Here is a 23,454-nt window from a genome sequence, read left to right as displayed (position 1 = left end):
CAGTTGATATTCTAGTTTCAAGCATTTTTTACTCAATATAGGTCATAAAAGAAATAAAACAAGCTGTAATATTTTACTGAGATAATTTAGGACCAAAACCCTGAAAACAAGTAAAACACTCAAATAAAATGTGCTTAGTGAGATGAATTAATTTATCAGACAGAAAATAAGCAAATATCATTCTTATTTGAGATATTTAATCTTACTTAGATTTTAGTTTTTGCAGTGTTCCCCCTCCATATTCGAACTGCTGTTTTAAGTCTTGTCTTAAGACCCTTTTTTATTTTCTGGTTTTAAAATGTAGATTTCTATTTACTGTTTTAATTGGTTTTACCCTTTAAAATGGTTTTTAATCATATTTATTTGATATTGTTTTTGTATTGGTTTTATATGTATTTTAATTTTTTGGGGGGGTTGTTTTTATTCAGTCATTGGTGGAGCTCGGGATAATATTTGAATACTGTTTTTAATATTGTTGTGCAGCACTTTGTTTAAATGTGCTATATAAATAAAGTGGATTGGATTGCTTTTTTTTTTAAAAAGGCTTAAAAGCCTTTCTTTTTTAAAAAATACTTTTTTTTAGATATATGTGTGCTAGTTCTAGTTATTAGGCTGTTTTATTTTATTTTTTTTTACTATTTATTTTACTTGTCAGGGGCAGCTATTTGTCGTTCTAGCGTTGTTGTTTCTTAAATGTACTGTAGCACTTGTTTGTTCAATTTAAAGTGTTTTTAAAAATAAAACATTATAATTTTATCATGGCGACTTGTCCAGAGTGTACACCGTCTTCCGCCCCAAAAGGAATAAGCTGTAGAAAATGGATGGATGGATGGATTATTTCATTATTATTATGTTTGTGTCCGATTGTGTGGGTGGAATTGTGCCAAAACTATTTAAGTAGTTTCCATGAAGTACATGTTCAAAACCATTGAGAACTACAATTCCCAGAATGCCGAGTGAAAATGGCCGCTAAATGACCGATTGAAGGCACCTGGAAAGGAACGGAGGTTCAGTCAGACTGGATCACCAACAAGTTGCATGCAAGGAAGAACAGCAAGATCTACTAACAAGATTCTCCAAACAAGGTCGGTGAATACGCTTCATTTGATGACGTTTGAAATGCTTACTTAAGTATGCTTAACTTAAGCTTCTTAATCTGCACACTCAACTATCTTTAATTTGTTTCTTTGAACTGTTGGGTTCAAGTTGCATTCCACTTTGAGCGTTGATTGGATACTGGGATTGACCAGTTAAAAGCTGGGTTAAGCTTAAGTTAAAACACTTAAAGTTAAAAGGTTTTAAAGTCAAAGCTGGGGTTTAATGTTTCTTGAAAGTACAAAATATTAATGCAAAGTTCAAAAAGGATGCATTCAGGTTTGTTTAACTCTTGCTAAAAGTTAAGCTTGAATTGAAAGTTTTAAAAGACTTTGAGAAAAGACGTTTTAAAAGCTCGTAGACATTTTTCAAGTTTCTTTATTCCCTTTTAATTACTCTACTTGTCTGCGATGAGGTGGCGACTTGTCGAGGGTGTACCCTCGCCTTCTGCCCGAATGCAGCTGAGATAGGCTTCAGCGACCCCGAAAGGGACAAGCGGTAGAAAATGGATGGATGGATACTCTAATTGTTGAATGCAATTACTTCAGTTCATTTAACCCACTTGTTTCATTCATTTGATTTAAGTTAATTATTTAATTAAGTTACCATTTAACTAATTCGCTAGTTCATTCACATGCATTTAATTTAAAATGTCCATCCATCCATCCATTTCTACCGCTTATTCCCTTTGGGGCCGTGGGGAGCGCTGGTGCCTATCCAATCTACAATCGGGCGGAAGGCGGCGCACACCCTGGACAAGTTGCCACCTCATCGCAGAAATAATTAATATAATATACAAATATAATATATAATAATAAAATAATTTAAAATGCCTATATTCATTTTGGCAAGAAATGTGATTGTTTAAAAGCAGAACGTTTAAAACATTATTCAGAGGTTTAAAAGTATTTTTAATAAAATTTTTTGAAAAAAACGTGTAATTAGAGTTAAGGTGTGGCGACATTATTTTCTGCATTTGACCCTTTATCCTTGATCACCCCCTAGGAGGTGAGGGGAGCAGTGAGCAGCAGCGGTGGCCACGCCCGCTTTTTTTTTTTTTGTGTGATTTAACCCCCAATTCAAACCCAGGGTGCCAAGCCGAGAGGTAATGGCTCCCATTTTTTATAATATTTGGTATAACTGGGCCGGGGTTTGAACTGACGACCTACCGACCTCGGGGCGGACACTCTAACCACTAGACCACAATGGTTCGAGTTGGAGAATAAAAAAGTTACTCAATTGGAAATCATGAGTTGTCCGTGTGTCCCTTTTTGGAGTAGAAGAGTGTAACTTAATAGGTGTGACCAGTAGATGGCAGTCAAACATAAGAGATATATGTAGACTGCAATATTGATGGCAATGTGACTCAAGTAAACACCCACATTTTATATGTGCCATCGAACATATAGAACATTACACGCGGCGCTCAAAAATCGATCAAAATATTTTAGTACAACTTTGGTAAACTTATGAAGCCGCATCGCTTGACGGATTGTCGGCGCATTATTATGGTGTGAGCTGAGATAGGCGCCAGCGCCCCCCGCGACCCCAAAAGGGAATAAGCGGTAGTAAATGGATGGATGGATATATAAGGCGTCTTGTTTCGCATTATGCAAAAGCAACTTTTCTTACCTTCTGGTACCTGCTGATGTATATCTAGGATCTGCATGAATCCTGAAAATGTGCGCGCATCTGACTTTGTAGTCCGTGCCGACAGTGTAGTCCAGGGGTGTCCGAAGTACGGCCCGGGGGTTATTTTTTACCAGCCCCACGGCACATTTTAAGAATACAATTGAAAATAATTAAAACTATAAAAAGTGGTATAAAAGAGCAAATAAATTGTTGCAATGCTTACTCCTATAACACAGGCTGTTTCTTTCTTTATAAAATAATAATGAATCGAAATCAATGTCATTTTGAATAATTTACCTATTGAAGGCTCCGATTACGTCATCTTAAATACTCCACTTTGAAATATTTTTAAGGGGAAAATGTTGCATATTTTGTTTTGCCATACAAAAAACTTAAGCGTTTTTTTTTTTTTTAAAGTAGGACCTAACAAAACAAACAACAATAAAACTTAAAATTGACGGATGTATCTAAAGTTGATCTCGAGATTATTGTGCTAAAAGTAAACAGTAAAAAAAAAATGCATAATTTATTTTTTAACACTTAGTAGGACACTTTTGGACACACAATTTTTTTATTATGATTTGTTTTTAAGTGTCATTGCTCAAAAAATAATAATGAATCAAAATCCAAAATTAAGGCTCCAGTTATTATATAATCTCAAATATTCCACCTAAAAAAGTTATTGGGTTAAAATATGGCATATTTTCCCTAATGTTGATCTATGGATTTAAAACTTAAATAATAATAAATAATAATATTGAATAATGACACATTTTTTATATATTTTATGACCAAAACCCTTTGGGGTCCCCGGGATCATAACTGAGTGGAGGCCAAAATGTATATTTTTTATACATGTATTGGTTTTTAAAATAAAAAATATGAAAATGGCCCCTGCTTGCTTAGATTTTTCAGTGTGCGGCCCTCAGTGGAAAAAGTTTGGATACCCCTTCTTTTTCTCCATCTTCTTATTAGACATCCATCTTCCGCTGTTGCCATTTCTGATATAAAGTAGCGTAAAGTTCCTACTTATATCTGTCAGTAAACTCACCATGAAAGCTCTAAAACATACCGGTGTGGTGAGTTGACATTATTTACCCGAGGAACTTTAGTTATTAGAGAGTTCGGGTGGGATGGTTTGTTGTAATCTTTGTCGTAGCGGTGTAGCGTGCAAGGACCGAAGTGGGAAAAAGTGTCAAAAGATTGAGCTAACGGTTTTACTTTACTTCAATCAGTAAAGTAATGTGAATTATATTTATATAGCGCTTTTCTCTAGTGACTCAAAGCGCTTTACATAGTGAAATCCAATATTTAAGTTACATTTTTAAACCAGTGTGGGTGGCACTGGGAGCAGGTGGGTAAAGTGTCTTGCCCAAGGATGGCAGAAGCGGGGATTGAACCTGCAACCCTCAAGTTGCTGGCACGGCCACTTAACCAACCGAGCTATACCGCCCCTAATCAATAACGGTGCAGCATCTCCTCATTCGGAAACAACCGCGAAAAACCGTCCGACCGGAACTCTCTAGTAACTAAAGTTCCTCGGGTGGATAATTGAAACTCACTACACCGGTATGTTTTAGCACTTTCATGGCAAGTTTACTGACGGATATAAGTAAGAACTTTACACTATTTTACATTAGAAATGGGAACAGTGGAGGATGAATGTCCCATAACAAGAAGATAGAGAAACAGAAGCATATCGACTACGGTGTTGCCACGGACTACAAAGTCGGACGTGCACAAATTTTAAGGATTTATGCAGATCCCAAAGACAGATAAGCAGGTACCAGAAGGTAAGAAACGTAAACTTTTACGTCATCACCTGTTACATGTGGGTGGGTTCACTGCATTTTCAGACTGGCAAGTTTTAGTCACTTACACACGTAGCATTTAGTAGGCTGATAGCGTTAGCCAAGTTAGCTCCCGGCGACAAACAAGTTATGACCAAAACCTAAGCACTGAGTCTTGCATTCAGCCATGTAAATAAGCAATTCAGAGTCCAGGAAGACTCACAATACAATGTTTTTTCACGTCACTCTCCCAAGCCCTATGGCGGGTGTCGGCAACCCTAAAAATACAAAAACAATTCTGTCTGGCGCTGCAAAAAGCCTTATATAAGTGTTTTAATGAAGGTAGTAACTCATGATGTAAACATCTGTTAGCCTACTATCAAAGATAGACGCAAATCTCCGTAGACAGAAATGTTGTATTTGAGTCTTTATTCTACAAATTTTTGCAACATTGGAAATCATTAGCAAAATGGAGACTTCTCAGAGGATGAGAGAACTTCTGGAAATTACTGACTCAAAATGGCAAAAAAAAAAATAGTAAATGTGTCCAAGTTTAAGGAAACAGCAGGCTGTCTTCTTCTAATGGATTTATTACAAATGTGGTAAACTGGGTAACGTTTGCTGTGGTCTGGAACAACATGGCACACAGATAAGTATCAGAAATGCAGCCAATATTACATACAGATAATGTGTCATCAGACATGAAAATATAAATTAAATACAGAGAATATAAGTAAAGGACATTAAATTAGTTCAAATATACCTAAAAACGAGGCATAATTATTCAATATGTACGTTCAGCGAGCCTAAATAGCATGTTGGCATCGATTGCACTGACCAAATATGCATGATAAGCACTGCAGCTAATCAATAAAGTCATCGAAGCTCACCTTTCTGTGGCAGCATCGGAGAACGTTGTGCATGTAAACGAACTACGATGAATTCAAGGATCGCTGAGATTAGTAGGAAAAAACGGCGCTTGTCAAATACTCTAATCAGTGCAGCATGTGTAACACAAACAATGGAATTTCTAACAATTAGGTCCCGGCTGCTGCTAATAAGGGCGACGGGTGATTAGATAACAAGGCCCACCTGGGCCATCCACTCACATGTCACTGTCTTCGCTGTCTTCTTCTAATGGATTCATTACAAATTTGGGAAACTGGGTAATGTTTGCTGTGGTCTGGAACAACATGGCACACATAAGTATCACAAATGCAGCCAATATTACATACAGATAATGTCATCAGACATGAAAATATGAATTAAATACAGAGAATATAAGTAAAGGAAATTAAAATAGCTCAAATATACCTAAAAACGAGGCATAATTATTCAATATGTACATTCAGCGAGCCTAAATAGCATGTTAGCATCAATTGCACTGACCAAATATGCTTGATAAGCACTGCAGCTAATCAATAAAGTCATCGAAGCTCACCTTTTTTCATAAAACACGTCTTTCTGTGGCAGCATCGGAGAACGTTGTGCATGTAAACGAAGTACAATGAGTTCAAGGATCGCTGAGATTAGTAGGAAAACACGGCGCTGGCCAAATACTCTCATCAGTGAAGCATGTGTAACACAAACAATGGGATTTCTAACAATTAGGTTCCGGCTGCTGCTAATAAGGGCGACGGGTGATTAGATAACAAGGCCCACCTGGGCCATCCACTCACATGTCGCTGTCTTCGAGGCAATGTGTGTTTGGTGGACAAAGTGACACAGAGAAGGGAGTGGCATAAAACGCGTCTTTCTGTGGCAGCATCTGAGAACGTTGTGCATGTAAACGAACCGCGATGAGTTCAAGGATGGCTGAGATTAGTAGGACAAAACGACGCTTGCCAAATACTCTCATCAGTGAAGCATGTACAAACCCCGTTACCATATGAGTTGGGAAATTGTTAGATGTAAATATAAATGTAATACAATGATTTGCAAATCATTTTCAACCCATATTCAGTTGCAACACGTGACAAAGAAGTTGGGAAAGGAGGCAACAAATTCTGATAAAGTTGAGGAATGCTCATCAAACACTTATTTGGAACATCCCACAATTGTGCAGACTAATTGGGAACAGGTGGGTGCCATGATTGGGTATAAAAACAGCTTCCAAGAAAATGCTCATTCTTTCACAAGAAAGGATGGGGCGAGGTACACCCCTTTGTCCACAACTGCGTGAGCAAATAGTCAAACAGTTTAAGAACAACGTTTCTCAAAGTGCAATTGCAAGAAATTTAGGGATTTCAACATCTACGGTCCATAATATCATCAAAAGGTTCAGAGACACTGGAAACCAACATTGAATGACCGTGACTTTTGACCCCTCAGAAGGCACTGTATCAAAAACCGACATCAATCTCTAAAGGATATCACCGCATGGGCTCAGGAACACTTCAGAAAACCACTGGCACTAAATACAGTTCGTCACTACATCTGTAAGTCAAGTTAAAGCTCTACTACGCAAAGCGAAAGCCATTTATCAACAACATCCAGAAACGCCGCCGGCTTCTCTGGGCCCAAGATCATCTAATATGGACTGATGCAAAGTGAAAAAGTGTTCTGTGGTCTGACAAGTCCACATTTCAAATTGTTTTTGGAAATATTCAACATCGTGTAATCCGAACCAAAGGGGAAGAGAACCATCCAGATTGTTATCGACGCAAAGTTATAAACCCACCATCTGTGATGGTATGGGGGTGCATTAGTGCCCAAGGCCTGGGTAACTTACAAATCTGGGAAGGCACCATTAATGCTGAAAGGTACATACAGGTTTTGGAAACAACATATGCTGCCATTTAAGCGCCATCTTTTTCATGGGCGCCCCTGCTTATTTCAGCAAGACAATGCCAAGCCACATTCAGCACGTGTTACAACAGCGTGGCTTCGTAAAGAAAGAGTGCGGGTACTTTCTGCAGTCCAGACCTGTCTCCCATCGAAAATATGTGGCGCATTATGACGCGTAAAATATGACAGCGGAGACCCCGGACTGTTGAACGACTGAAGCTCTACATAAAACAAGAATGGGAAAGAATTTTACTTTCAAAGCTTCAACAATTAGTTTCCTCAGTTCCCAAACGTTTATAGAGTGTTGTTAAAAGAAAAGGTGATGTAACACAGTGGTGAACATGCCCTTTCCCAACTACTTTGGCATGTGTTGCAGCCATGGAATTCTAAGTTAATTATTATTTGCAAAAACAAATAGGGTTTATGAGTTTGAACATCAAATATCTTGTCTTTGTAGTGCATTCAATTGAATATGGGTTGAAAAGGATTTGCAAATAATTGTATTTATACTGTTTATATTTACAGCGAACACAATTTCCCAACTCATATGGAAACGGGGTTTTGTATAACACAAACAGTGGGATTTTTAACAAGTAGGAAGGCTTGTGTCATGTTTTTTCTCCCACTGAAAATATATTAAAACAAAAAATATATATTTTTTTCTCCATCTTTTTCTAACTCTAGTGTTTCCAGGGAAACACTAGAGTTGCTGACCCCGCCCTATGATGAAGACACACACACACACAAAGAAAAACCTTCGTAGATGTTTTTAGTGCCAGTTTAGTAGAAAAATGTTATTTTTCCGCGTTCGTATCGAGACGGCGTAACATTATCATTAAATACAATTTCTATACAACACAAGCTCGGAAAAAAGGACGTCTTAAGTTCAGCAAAAGAAATTGGAGCTAAGCGATGTGCCCTCTTTTACAAAGCGGCTGCCGGAGAGCAGACAGCCTCAATAAATCACAGCCATCACACGGAGATACGTGCATAACTTTGCTGTAAACCCCCCATAGATCATAAACGTACACCGTCCCAACGCATCCGTCCAACCTCCCTGTCTTTGTTTTCTTAAGGCAATAGCCTGATTTTCTTTTATTATCCTCTCTTCATCTTGCTCATGGACTCAACGGCACACAATCCAACACATTATTGATCTCTGCGAGCTCTCGTAGAGCCGTCGGAATGACTCACCGTCTTGGAGTATGCTTTTGAAAAACGAAACGGAAGGACAATAAAGAGAGCCAAAGAGCTTGACTTTAGTGAGGAAACTTCCAAACGCCGCCACCATTTCATGAAACGAGCTCCTGAGCAGAGCTTTGGCGTTTCAGAAATTAATTGCAGGGGTTTATTGTAAGAAAGTTGAAAAGTTTGGGAACAACAGCAACTCAGCCACGACATGGTAGGCTATGTAAACTGACAGAGGGGGGTCAGCGGAGGAATTATGGTGTGGGGTTGTTTGTCAGGAGTTGGGCATTATTGATCTCTGCGAGCTCTCGTGGAGCCTTCGGAATGACTCACCGTCTTGGAATATTCTTTAGAAAAATTGAAAGAAAGAACAATAAAAAATGTAAGACATTTGACTGGAAGAAAAACAGATTGACTTTATTAAGGAAACTTCATAACGCCACTAGAATTTCAAGAAACAAGCTCGTGAGCAGAGCTTTGGCGTTTCAAAAGTCATCCATCCATCCATCATCCATCATCTTCCGCTTATCCGAGGTCGGGTCGCGGGGGCAACAGCCTAAGCAGGGTTACCCAGACTTCCCTCTCCCCAGCCACTTCGTCTAGCTCTTCCCGGGGGATCCCGAGGCGTTCCCAGGCCAGCCGGGAGACATAGTCTTCCCAACGTGTCCTGGGTCTTCCCCGTGGCCTCCTACCGGTTGGACGTGCCCTAAACACCTCCCTAGGGAGGCGTTCGGGTGGCATCCTGACCAGATGCCCGAACCACCTCATCTGGCTCCTCTCGATGTGAAGGAGCAGCGGCTTTACTTTGAGTTCCTCCCGGATGGCAGAGCTTCTCACCCTATCTCTAAGGGAGAGCCCCGCCACACGGCGGAGGAAACTCATTTCGGCCGCTTGTACCCGTGATCTTATCCTTTCGGTCATGACCCAAAGCTCATGACCATAGGTGAGGATGGGAACGTAGATCGACCGGTAAATTGAGAGCTTTGCCTTCCGGCTCAGCTCCTTCTTCACCACAACGGACCGGTACAACGTCCGCATTACTGAAGACGCCGCACCGATCCGCCTGTTGATCTCACGATCCACTCTTCCCTCACTCGTGAACAAGACTCCTAGGTACTTGAACTCCTCCACTTGGGGCAGGGTCTCCTCCCCAACCCGGAGATGGCACTCCACCCTTTTCCGGGCGAGAACCATGGACTCGGACTTGGAGGTGCTGATTCTCATTCCGGTCGCTTCACACTCGGCTGCGAACCGATCCAGCGAGAGCTGAAGACCCCGGTCAGATGAAGCCATCAGGACCACATCATCTGCAAAAAGCAGAGACCTAATCCTGCGGTTACCAAACCGGAACCCCTCAACGCCTTGACTGCGCCTAGAAATTCTGTCCATAAAAGTTATGAACAGAATCGGTGACAAAGGACAGCCTTGGCGGAGTCCAACCCTCACTGGAAATGTGTTCGACTTACTGCCGGCAATGCGGACCAAGCTCTGGCACTGATCGTACAGGGAACGGACCGCCACAATAAGACAGTCCGATACCCCATACTCTCTGAGCACTCCCCACAGGACTTCCCGAGGGACACGGTCGAATGCCTTCTCCAAGTCCACAAAGCACATGTAGACTGGTTGGGCAAACTCCCATGCACCCTCAAGAACCCTGCCGAGAGTATAGAGCTGGTCCACAGTTCCACGACCAGGACGAAAACCACACTGTTCCTCCTGAATCCGAGGTTCGACTATCCGACGTAGCCTCCTCTCCAGTACACCTGAATAAACCTTACCGGGAAGGCTGAGGAGTGTGATCCCACGATAGTTGGAACACACCCTCCGGTCCCCCTTTTTGAAGAGAGGAACCACCACCCCGGTCTGCCAATCCAGAGTTACCGCCCCTGATGTCCACGCGATGCTGCAAAGTCTTGTCAACCAAGACAGCCCCACAGCATCCAGAGCCTTAAGGAACTCCGGGCGGATCTCGTCCACCCCTGGGGCCTTGCCACCGAGGAGCTTTTTAACTACCTCAGCGACCTCAGCCCCAGAAATAGGAGAGTCCACCACAGATTCCCCAGGCACTGCTTCCTCATAGGAAGACGTGTTGGTGGGATTGAGGAGGTCTTCGAAGTATTCCTTCCACCTGTCCACAACATCCGCAGTCGAGGTCAGCAGAACACCATCCGCACCATACACGGTGTTGATAGTGCACTGCTTCCCCTTCCTGAGGCGGCGGACGGTGGTCCAGAATCGCTTCGAAGCCGTCCGGAAGTCGTTTTCCATAGCTTCCCCGAACTCTTCCCATGTCCGAGTTTTTGCCTCCGCGACCGCTGAAGCTGCACACCGCTTGGCCTGTCGGTACCTGTCCACTGCCTCCGGAGTCCTATGAGTCAAAAGGACCCGATAGGACTCCTTCTTCAGCTTGACGGCATCCCTCACCGCTGGTGTCCACCAGGGGGTTTTAGGATTGCCGCCCCGACAGGCACCAACTACCTTGCGGCCACAGCTCCGATCTGCCGCCTCGACAATAGAGGTGCGGAACATGGTCCACTCAGACTCAATGTCCAGCACCTCCCTCGTGACATGTTCAAAGTTCTTCCGGAGGTGGGAATTGAAACTTTGTCTGACAGGAGACTCTGCCAGACGTTCCCAGCAGACCCTCACAATGCGTTTGGGCCTCCCAGGTCTGTCCGGCATCCTCCCCCACCATCGCAGCCAACTCACCACCAGGTGGTGATCGGTAGAAAGCTCCGCCCCTCTCTTCACCCGAGTGTCCATAACATGAGGCCGCAAATCCGATGACACAACTACAAAGTCGATCATGGAACTGCGGCCTAGGGTGTCCTGGTGCCAAGTGCACATATGGACACCCTTATGTTTGAACACGGTGTTTGTTATGGACAAACTGTGACGAGCACAAAAGTCCAATAACAAAACACCACTCGGGTTCAGATCCGGGCGGCCATTCTTCCCAATCACGCCTCTCCAGGTTTCACTGTCATTGCCAACGTGAGCGTTGAAGTCTCCCAGTAGGACAAGGGAATCACCCGGGGGAGCACTTTCCAGTACTCCCTCGAGTGTACCCAAAAAGGGTGGGTACTCTGAACTGCTGTTTGGTGCATAAGCACAAACAACAGTCAGGACCCGTCCCCCCACCCGAAGGCGGAGGGAGGCTACCCTTTCGTCCACCGGGTTGAACTCCAACGTACAGGCTTTGAGCCGGGGGGAAACAAGAATTGCCACCCCAGCCCGTCGCCTCTCACTGCCGGCAACGCCAGAGTGGAAGAGGGTCCAATCCCTCTCGAGAGAAGTGGTTCCAGAGCCCTTGCTGTGCGTCGAAGTGAGTCCGACTATATCCAGCCGGAATTTCTCGACTTCGCGCACTAGCTCAGGCTCTTTCCCCCCCAGTGACGTGACGTTCCACGTCCCAAGAGCTAGCTTCTGTAGCCGAGGATCGGACCGCCAAGTGCCCTGCCTTCGGCTGTCGCCCAGCTCACAATGCACCCGACCTCTATGGCCCCTGCTATGGGTGGTGAGCCCATTGGAGGGGTGACCCACGTTGCCTCTTCGGGCTGTGCCCGGCCGGGCCCCATGGGAACAGGCCCGGCCACCAGGCGCTCGCCATCGTGCCCCACCTCCGGGCCTGGCTCCAGAGGGGGGCCCCGGTGACCCGCGTCCGGGCGAGGGAAATCTGGGTCCATGATGTTTCTTCTTCATATAGGTCTTCGAGCTGCTCTTTGTCTGATCCCTCACCTAGAACCTGTTTGCCTTGGGAGACCCTACCAGGGGGCTTTATGCCCCCGGACAACATAGCTCAAAAGTCAACTTTATAATAAGAAACTTGAATTTGGGAACAACAGCAACTCAGCCACTTAGTGGTAGCCCACATAAACTGACAGAGGGGGGTCAACGGAGGAATTATGGTGTGGGGTTGTTTGTCAGGAGGGGCTTTATTGATCTCTGCGAGCTCTCGCGGAGCCTTCGGAATGACTCACAGTCTTGGAATATTCTTTAGAAAAACAGAAAGAAAGGACAATAAAAAAATGTACAATATTTGACTGAGAGAAAAAAAGCTTGACTTTTGAGGAAATTTCCAAACGCCGCCATCATTTCAAGAAACAAGCTCCTGAGCAGAGCTTCAGCATTTCAAAATCAAATGCCGGCTTTATTATAAGAAAGTTGAAAAGTTTGGGAACAACAGCAACTCAGCCACGACATGGTAGGCTATGTAAACTGACAGAGGGGGGTCAGCGGAGGAATTATGGTGTGGGGTTGTTTGTCAGGAGGGGCTTTATTGATCTCTGCGAGCTCTCGCGGAGCCTTCGGAATGACTCACAGTCTTGGAATATTCTTTAGAAAAACAGAAAGAAAGGACAATAAAAAAATGTACAATATTTGACTGAGAGAAAAAAAGCTTGACTTTTGAGGAAATTTCCAAACGCCGCCATCATTTCAAGAAACAAGCTCCTGAGCAGAGCTTCAGCATTTCAAAATCAAATGCCGGCTTTATTATAAGAAAGTTGAAAAGTTTGGGAACAACAGCAACTCAGCCACGACATGGTAGGCTATGTAAACTGACAGAGGGGGGTCAGCGGAGGAATTATGGTGTGGGGTTGTTTGTCAGGAGTTGGGCATTATTGATCTCTGCGAGCTCTCGTGGAGCCTTCGGAATGACTCCCCGTCTTGGAATATTCTTTAGAAAAATTGAAAGAAAGGACAATAAAAAATGTCGACATTTGACTGGAAGAAAAACAGATTGACTTTATTAAGGAAACTTCAGAACGCCACTAGAAATTCAAGAAACAAACTCCTGAGCAGAGCTTTGGTGTTTCAAAAGTCGACTTTATAATAAGAAACTTGAATTTGGAAACAACAGCAACTCAGCCACTTAGTGGTAGCCCACGTAAACTGACAGAGGGGGGTCAGCGGAGGAATTATGGTGTGGGGTTGTCTGTCAGGAGTTGGGCTTTATTGATCTCTGCGAGCTCTCGTGGAACCTTCGAAATGACTCACCGTCTTGGAATATTCTTTAGAAAAACAGAAAGAAAGGACAATAAAAAAATGTACAATATTTGACTGAGAGGAAAAAAAGCTTGACTTTTGAAGAAATTTCCAAACGCCGCCATCATTTCAAGAAACAAGCTCCTGAGCAGAGCTTCAGCATTTCAAAATCAAATGCCGGCTTTATTATAAGAAACTTGAAGAGTTTGTGAACAACAGCAACTCAGCCACGAAGCGAGGGGTCTTCGGAGGAATTATGGTGTGGGGTTGTTTTTCAGGAGTTGGGCATTATTTATCTCGACAAGTTCTCGTTGAGCTTTCGGAATGACTCACCGTCTTGGAATGTTCTTTTGAAAAATGGAAAGAAAGGACAATAAAAAATGTATGTTAGTCTGAGACCCAAACAGCTTGATTTTATTGAGGAAACTTCCAAATGCCGCCACCTGTTCAAGAAACAAGCTCCTGAGCAGAGCTTCGGCGTTTCAAAATCAACTGCTGGCTTTATTATAAGAAAATTGAAGAGTTTGGGATCAACAACAACTCAGCCACGAAGGGGTAGGCCACGTAAATTGACAGAGGGGGGTCAGCGGAGGAATTATGGTGTGGAGTTGTCAGGAGTTGGGCATTATTATTATTATTTCTGCTGCAGCCTTCTTCTGTCGTTGAGGTCTTCACCGTATCCCTGCCTCGGGGGCAGTCAGGTTCTAGGTCTTTGCCAAGGTTCCACCTGGTGTAAAAGTAGTAAAGGGATTAACTTCCTTGTTGCCCCAAAACCCCATCGAGGAGCCTCCACTGCCGGATGCACTCACAGTTTCAGAATCACTGGTATAAATAACTGTTATTAGTGATTGTTTTCTTGATTTTTAAAAAACTGAGGTGGCGACTCGTCCAGGGTGTACCCCACCTACTGCCCGAATGCAGCTGGGATAGGCTCCAGCAACCCCAAAAGGGACAAGGTGTAGAAAATGGATGGTTTGATGGATGTATGAAAACTTAATTCTAATATCATGCAAGTCTTTCGAACGACTCTTTGAAAGATCCGGCTGCCTTCAAAGAAGCCGGCGGTCACTCGAACGGGTATGACGATCCTCCTGGTAGGGGTGTATCCCTTTTATGGAGGATGCCTGTCCGTGAGTTTAACGTGGGGAGACTGGTGCATGGACAGTCACCACATGATCCTAGACAGAAGTGGGTCAGGGTACAGCGGCATGAAGTCCAAGACGACTGGGGGTGGACCCTTTTCTGCCGCAGCCTTCTCCCGCCGTTGAGGTCTTCAGAGTATCCCTGGCTCGGGGGCAGCCGGGTTCTAGGTCTTTGCCAAGGTTCCACCTGGGGTAAAAATAGTAAAGGGATTAACTTCCTTGTTGCCCCGAAGCCCCATCGAGGAGCCTCCACTGCCGGATTCACTCACAGTTTCAGAATCACTGCTACAAATAACTGTTATTACTGATTGTTTCCTTGATTTTAAAAAAAACTGAGGTGGCGACTTGTCCAGAGTGTACCCCACCTACCGCCCGAATACAGCTGGGATAGGCTCCAGCGACCGCAAAAGGGACAAGTGGTAGAAAATGGATGGTTTGATGGATGTTTGAAAACTTAATTTTAATATCATGCAAGTCTTTCAAATGACTCTTTGAAAGATCCGGCTCCCTTCAAAGGAACCGGCGGTCACTCGAACGGGTATGACGATCCTCCTGGTAGGGGTGTATCCCTTTAAGGAGGATGCCTGTGCGTGACTTTGTTTAACGTGGGGAGACAGTCACCACATGATCCTAGACAGAATCGGGTCAGGGTCCAGCGGCATGGAATCCAAGACGACTGGGGGGGACCATTTTCTGCCGCAGCCTTCTTCCGCCATTGAGGTCTTCACAGTATCCCTGGCTCGGGGGCAGTCAGGTTCTAGGCCTTTGCCAAGGTTCCACCTGGGGTAACAGTCGTATAGGGGTTAACCTCCTAGTGCCCCAAGATCCCATAGAGGAGCCTCCACTGCCGGATGCACTCACAGTTTCAGAATCACTGGTATAAATAATTGTTATTAGTGATTGTTTCCTTGATTTTTAAAAACTGCGGTGGCGACTTGTCCAGGGTGTACCCCACATACCGCCCGAATGCAGCTGGGATAGGCGCCAGCGACCCCAAAAGGGACAAGTGGTAGAAAATGGTTTGATAGATGTTTGAAAACTTAATTCTAATATAACGCGAGTCTTTCGAACGACTATTTGAAAGATCCGGCTCCCCTCAAAGAAGCCGACTGGGGGGGACACTTTTCTGCCGCAGCCTTCTTCCGCCGTTGAGGTCTTCACAGTATCCCTGGCTCGGGGGCAGTCAGGTCCTAGGTCTTTGCCAAGATTCCACCTGGGGTAAAAGTAGCAAAGGGGTTAACCTCCTAGTGCCCCAAGACCCCTTAGAGGAACCTCCACTGCCGGATGCACTTTAACGTCAAGCCCAGGACAAATGTAAATATTAAATTCATCAGTACATGAACAAAAACACGTGCACCAAAAACTGGTACAGTAAATACCGATATCAATTTCCAGCTTTTAGTATGATATTGGTTTTAAAGTGAAAGCTACCCATACCCAATTGGCAGTCTGTTTATAAATACAAACAGTGTGTTTATGGAACGGTACATTTGAGTTCCATGAACATATTTGTCGATGTATTGTGATTCATGTCAAGTTTTCCTTCAAGCCTGATGGAATGTTTGTGTTGACAGTTTTCAAAGAGTTTCTTCTTCTGATCTCGAATGATCCTCGAGTATTCCTCATGAAGGCTTTGATGTGGTTCTTCTTCTTCTTCTTCTTCTCCTCCTTCACCAGCAGATGGAGGGAATGACCACGGTCTAACGCGGCACCCCCCACTGATGAGACACCCTCCCCATCCGACCCCGGACCCTCCCCTCCCTGTCTCGGGCTGGCCCTGATGAGAGGCGTTCCCTGCATCGGCCTCCACATGTTGAGGACTGAGGACTTGGAGAGGCTTCTTTCTGCACGGCTGGTATGATTTGGCTCCAGGGCGGTTTTTGTCTATTTTCATCTCGGCATCAAAGTAAGCGTGAAAGTTTGTGTGAAGTGTAGATGCGGAAAGTTGCCCTCCATGCGATTGAAGCCTTGTGTAGAAATGTTTGCGCATCCCGCCGTCTGGTTTCATCTCCTGGCACTGCTCCACCCTCTGGTCGGGGCCTCCATGGACTCCTGCTACGACGCGGAGGGCGCCCCCGGCCGATGCATGCCCAAGTTTGAGAACGTGGCCTTCAATCGCAGCGTGGAGGCGTCCAACGTGTGCGGCTCGCCGCCCGAGGAGTACTGCATGCAGACGGCGTCCGACCGTTCGTGCCACACCTGCGACTCGTCGGACCCCAACCTGAGCCACGGCGCCCCCTTGCTGACGGACTTCCACCGGAACGACGAGTCGACCTGGTGGCAGAGCCAGTCCATGCACTTCCCGGTCCAGTATCCGAACTCCGTCAACCTCACACTTCGCCTGGGTAAGAGAACCGCAACACAACCTTGTTTCAATGTTTTGTTTTTTGGCAACCTGTTCCGTGAAAGCGTACAACCTCCAAAATTCTGAGATCAGTTTAGTTTATTCCGGTTTTAAACTGTAACTATCATGATATCTTTTGACTGTACAGTCAACAGTTGGCCTTTGTACTCCAAAAGTTCAGAAACTTTAAGTTCCTGGAACTTTCGGTTCCCGTAGAAGGATGGGGTTTATTCATAGACTGATAACCTATGAATGAGTGCTACTGTATATTTCTAAACTGATACCATGTAAATAAACTGGGGTTGTCCAATGTTCCTTGAAAAATTGTCTGCTATTTAGAGACAAAAGTACACTTTATGTATTCGGCTGTCAGGGGACGCACTTTTCCCGTATTTCTATTACCGTGACAATAAAATATTGCCCATAAATGATCAAAGATATCCTCGAATGACAACAGAGTCACAACGGTCTTCCACAGGCTAAGGTAATCAATGCACGAGTGTCGGATCCCTCATCTGTCAATCAGCTCCAGATGGCAGTCTGACTCCAAATGTGACTTAGTGGCAGAACCAGTCCATGCACTTCGGAGTCCATCCATCTATCTTCTTCCGCTTATCCAAAGTCGGCTCGCGGGGGCAGCAGCCTAAGCAGGAAAGCACAGACTTTTCCTCTCCCCAGCCACTTGGTCCAGCTCTTCCCGGGGGATGCCGAGGCGTTCCCAGGCCAGCCGGGAGACATAGTCTTCCCAGCGTGTCCTGAGTCTTACCCGTGGGCTCCTACTGTTTGGACGAGCCCTAAACACCTCCCTATGGAGGCATCCTGACCAGATGCCTGAACCATCTCATCTGGCTCCTCTCCATGTGGAGGATCAGCGGCTTGACTTTGATCTCCCCCCAGATGGGATAGTTTCTCACCCTATCTCTTAGGGAGAACCCAGCCACCCGGCGGAGGAAACAAATTTTGGCCGCTTGTACCTGTCATCTTGTCCTTTCGGACAAAACCCAAAGCTCGTGACCACAGGTAAGAATGAGAATGTAGATCGACCGGTAAATTGAGAGCTTTGCCTTCCGGCTCAGCTCCTTCTTCACCACTACGGATCGATACAGCGTCCGTATTACTGAGGACGCCTGTTGATCTCATGACACTTCGCAGTCCAGTATCCGAATTCCGTCCACTTCAAACTTTGCCTGGGTAACGCAACCCGATTTTGATCTTTTGCTTTTTGGCAACCTATTCCGTGAAACTGTCAACCTCAAAAATTCTGATATCAGTTTAATTTAATCCTGATTTAAACTCTAGATATCATGATACTTTTGACTGTACAGTCAACAATTGGTCTTTTTTTTACACCAAAAGTTCAAGAACGTTAAGTTTCCGGAATTTTTAGTACCTGTAGAAGCGTGGGGTTTATTCGTAGGTTATCAGACTGATAACCTATGACTGAGTGCTACTGTGTATTTCGACACGGATAGCTGAAGTTTAGTGATATCTCAGATATGTCGGATTGTAGGTGGGTTTATTTCATATTTTTTCCGTTCATTTTTTGCTGTTTGTTGCATTTTTGGTGCGTTTCGGTCGATTGTAAAATTTGTCTGGAAAGGGGGGGTGACATTCATATGTTGTCAATATTCAGTGTTTTATCCATCATAGATAAAATTGTAAAACCCGCGTTCTTTATTTTCATGTACACTTTTGTACATTCTGGGTGTCTCATTCAGTAAGAAAATGCGGGTGTCAGGGACAGAAGCAGAGGGAAATTTTTACAAAAAGTGACATATCAGATGTTAGATTGTAAGTTGCGTTTTTTTTCCCTTCCTCTACATATTTTGCTGTGTTTGTTGCATTTTTGTTGCATTTCGCTTTATTATAAAATATTTCGATGGAAAGGGGGGGGGGGGGTGACATTCACATGTTGTCAATATTCAGTGTTTTATCCTTCATAGTTAATATTGTAAATTCCACATTCTTTATTTTCATGTACACTTTTGGACATTTTTTGTGTCATTGAGTAAAAAAATGCGGGTTTCAGGGGACAGAGGTAGAATGAGATTTTTCCAACAAAATTCTGAAGCTTAGTGATGTATCAGATTGTTAGTGGGGGGTTTTCGCGTTCATATTTTGCTGTTTGTTGCATTTCACTTGATTGTAAAATATGTGGATGGAAGGGGGGTGTGATGTTCATATGTTGTCAATATTCAGTGTTTTATCCTTCATAGTTAATATTGTAAAGCCCACTTTCTTTATTTTCATGTACATCCTGGGTGTCTCATTAAGTTAAAAAAAAAATGCAGGTGTCAGGAACAGAAGTGAAAGGAATTTTTTACAAAAAGTGATATATCCGATATAAGAGATTGAAGTGGGATTTTTTTTACCCTTCGCGTACATAATTTGCTGTTTGTTGCATTTAGCTTGATTATGAAATATTTCGATGGAGAGGGGGGGTGATGTTCATTTGTTGTCAATATTCAGTGTTTTATCCTTCATAGTTAATATTGTAATTCCTGCATTCTTTATTTTCATGTACAATTGTGTATATTTTGGGTGTCATTCAGTAAGGAAATGCGGGTGTCAGGGACAGAGGCTGAAATAGATTTTTACAACAAAGTTCTAAATCTCAGTGATATATCAGATTGTTAGTGGGGGGTTTTCGCGTTCATATTTTGCTGTTTGTTGCATTTCACTTGATTATAAAATATTTCGATGGAGAGGGGGGGTGACATTCATATGTTGTCAATATTCAGTGTTTTATCCTTCATAGTTGATATTGTAAATTCCACATTCTTTATTTTCATGTACACTTTTGGACATTTTTAGTGTCATTGAGTAAAAAAATGCGGGTTTCAGGGGACAGAGGTAGAATGAGATTTTTCCAACAAAATTCTGAAGCTTAGTGATATATCAGATTGTTAGTGGGGGGTTTTCGCGTTCATATTTTGCTGTTTGTTGCATTTCACATGATTGTACAATATGTGGATGGAAGGGGGGTGTGATCTTCATATGTTGTCAATATTCAGTGTTTTATCCTTCATAGTTAATATTGTAAAGCCCACTTTCTTTATTTTCATGTACATCCTGGGTGTCTCATCCAGTAAAAAAAAATGCAGGTGTCAGGGACAGAAGTGAAAGGAATTTTTAACAAAAAGTGATATATCAGATATAACAGATTGAAGTGGGATTTTTTTTTACCCTTCGCGTACATAATTTGCTGGTTGTTGCATTTAGCTTGATTATGAAATATTTCGATGGAGAGGGGGGGTGACGTTCATATGTTGTCAATATTCACTGTTTTATCCTTCATAGTTAAAATTGTAATTCCTGCATTCTTTATTTTCATGTACAATTTTGTATATTTTGGGTGTCATTCAGTAAGGAAATGCGGGTGTCAGGGACAGGCTGAAATAGATTTTTACAACAGTGTTCTAAATCTCAGTGATATATCAGATTGTTAGTGGGGGGTTTTCGTGTTCATATTTTGCTGTTTGTTGCATTTTTGTTGCATTTCGCTTGATTATAAAATATTTCGATGGAGAGGGGGGGTGACGTAAATATGTTGTCAATATTCGGTGTTTTATCCTTCATAGTTAATATTGTAAAGCCCACTTTCTTTATTTTCATGTACATCCTGGGTGTCTCATCCAGTAAAAAAAAATGCAGGTGTCAGGGACAGAAGTGAAAGGATTTTTTTACAAAAAGTGATGTATTAGATATAACAGATTGAAGTGGGATTTTTTTTTTACCCTTCGCGTACATAATTTGCTGGTTGTTGCATTTAGCTTGATTATGAAATATTTCGATGGAGAGAGGGGGTGATGTTCATTTGTTGTCAATATTCAGTGTTTTATCCTTCATAGTTAATATTGTAATTCCTGCATTCTTTATTTTCATGTATAATTTTGTATATTTTGGGTGTCATTCAGTAAGGAAATCCGGGTGTCAGCGACAGAGGCTGAAATATATTTTTACAACAAAGTTCTAAATCTCAGTGATGAATCAGATTGTTAGTGGGGGGTTTTCGCGTTCATATTTTGCTGTTTGTTGCATTTTTGTTGCATTTCGCTTGATTATAAAATATTTCGATGGAGAGGGGGGGTGACGTTCATATGTTGTCAATATTCAGAGTTTTATCCTTCATAATTAATATTGTAAAGCCCACTTTCTTTATTTTCATGTACATCCTGGGTGTCTCATCCAGTAAAAAAAAATGCAGGTGTCAGGGACAGAAGTGAAAGGATTTTTTTACAAAAAGTGATATATCAGATACAACTGATTGAAGTGGGATTTTTTTTTATCCTTCGCGTACATAATTTGCTATTTGTTGCATTTCGCTTGATTATGAAATATTTCGATGGAGAGGGGGGGTGATGTTCATTTGTTGTCAATATTCAGTGTTTTATCCTTCATAGTTAATATTGTAATTCCTGCATTCTTTATTTTCATGTACAATTTTGTATATTTTGGGTGTCATTCAGTAAGAAAATGCGGGTGTCAGGGACAGAGGCTGAAATAGATTTTTACAACAAAGTTCTAAATCTCAGTGATGTATCAGATTGTTAGTGGGGGGTTTTCGCGTTCATATTTTGCTGTTTGTTGCATTTTTGTTGCATTTCGCTTGATTATAAAATATTTCGATGGAGAGGGGGGGTGATATTCATATGTTGTCAATATTCAGTGTTTTATCCTTCATAGTTAATATTGTAAATTCCACATTTTCATGTACACTTTTGTACATTCTGGGTGTCATTCAGTAAAAAAATGCGGGTGTCAGCGACAGAGGCAGAGATTTTTCCAACAAAGTTCTAAAGCTTAGTGATATATCGGATGTATCAAATTGTTAGTGGGGGGTTTTCACGTTCATATTTCTCTGTTTGTTGCATTTTTGTTGCATTTCGCTTGATTATAAAATATTTCGATGGAGAGGGGGGGTGATATTCATATGTTGTCAATATTCAGAGTTTTATCCTGCATAGATATTTTTGTAAAACCCGCATTCTTTGTTTTCATGTACATTTTTGTACATTCTGAGTGTCATTCAGTAAAAAAATGCGGGTGTCAGGGACAGAGGCAGAGATTTTTCCAACAAAGTTCTAAAGCTTAGTGATATATCGGATGTATCAAATTGTTAGTGGGGGGTTTTCGTGTTCATATTTTGCTGTTTGTTGCATTTTTGTTGCATTTCACTTGATTATAAAATATTTCAATGGAGAGGGGGGGTGATATTCATATGTTGTCAATATTCAGAGTTTTATCCTGCATAGATATTTTTGTAAAACCCGCATTCTTTGTTTTCATGTACATTTTTGTACATTCTGGGTGTCATTCAGTAAAAAAAATGCGGGTGTCAGGGACAGAGGCAGAGATTTTTCCAACAAAGTTCTAAAGCTTAGTGATATATCGGATGTATCAAATTGTTAGTGGGGGGTTTTCGCGTTCATATTTTGCTGTTTGTTGCATTTTTGTTACATTTCGCTTGATTATAAAATATTTCGACGGAGAGGGGGGCTGACGTTCATATGTTGTCAATATTCAGAGTTTTATCCTGCATAGTTATTTTGTAAAACCCGCATTCTTTGTTTTCATGTACATTTTTGTATATTCTGGGTGTCATTCAGTAAAAAAAAATGTGGGTCACAGGGACAGAGGCGGAAGGAAGTTTTTACAACAAAGTGATGTATCAGATTGTAGTTGGATTTTTTTTTTAACCTTAGTGTTCATATTTTACTGTTTTTGTTGCTTTTTTGCCGCATTTCACGAAACTATAAAATGTCGATTGAGAGGGGGTGTGACGTTTATTTGTTGTCAATATTCAGTGTTTTATCCTTCATAGTTAATATTGTAAATACAACATTCTTTATTTACATGTACATTCTGGGTGTCTCATTCAGTAAGAAAATAAATTACATTTTGTTTTTCAAGGCAGCTTTTAATCAGACATTATTGTGAGGTTTTGTGTTAGTGTTCCTAAAAATAAGATATACTGGCTCCCAGTTGCATTTTTTTCTCAAAATTTGTCCCCACCCCCTGAATCAAAATAATTGCCCAGGGATTGTATAGTCTGTATTCAAGAAGTAGTCTTTGCCATTAAGTTGAATGTGCCAGTCTTGTCTTATGTTGAGGCCTAGAAAGTATTTATACTGTAATTACTGTACGTATTACACATCGGATGTTTGATTGTACCCTTAAATAAATTAAAAAATGTTTACCTTTTAATTGAAAACTCTATCATTTATGGGAAAAAAAAGATGAAAAATGTCCTTTTTTGGATATTGTGTTATGAAAAATGTTAAAATATGCGATGCAGCATTATTTTAACTTTATGCATGTTTGAGATAAACTTAAAGTTAAAGTACCAATGATTGTCCCACATACACTAGGTGTGGTGAAATTTGTCCTCTGCATTCGACCCATCCCCCTTGTTCACCCCCTGGGAGGTGAGGGGAGCAGTGAGCAACAGAGGTGGCCACGCCCACATATCATTTCTGGTGCTTTA

General features: G+C 42.4%; 1 protein-coding gene across 1 annotated transcript in view; it reads left to right on the top strand.

Annotated features, from left to right (window-relative positions):
* Positions 1 to 956: 956 nt before the first annotated feature.
* The window catches only part of lamc3 (laminin, gamma 3), a 297,472-nt gene continuing 274,974 nt past the window's right edge, over positions 957 to 23,454 (top strand). Inside the window, 3 exon segments of the mRNA XM_061907982.1 lie at positions 957 to 1,085; positions 2,101 to 2,200; positions 16,304 to 16,968. Of these exon segments, the coding sequence (XP_061763966.1) occupies positions 16,578 to 16,968 (391 nt within the window). The 5' untranslated portion in view covers positions 957 to 1,085; positions 2,101 to 2,200; positions 16,304 to 16,577.

This window comes from Nerophis ophidion, linkage group LG08, assembly GCF_033978795.1.
Source record: "Nerophis ophidion isolate RoL-2023_Sa linkage group LG08, RoL_Noph_v1.0, whole genome shotgun sequence".
NCBI lineage: Eukaryota > Metazoa > Chordata > Actinopteri > Syngnathiformes > Syngnathidae > Nerophis > Nerophis ophidion.
This window is presented reverse-complemented; position numbering and strand designations above follow the sequence as displayed.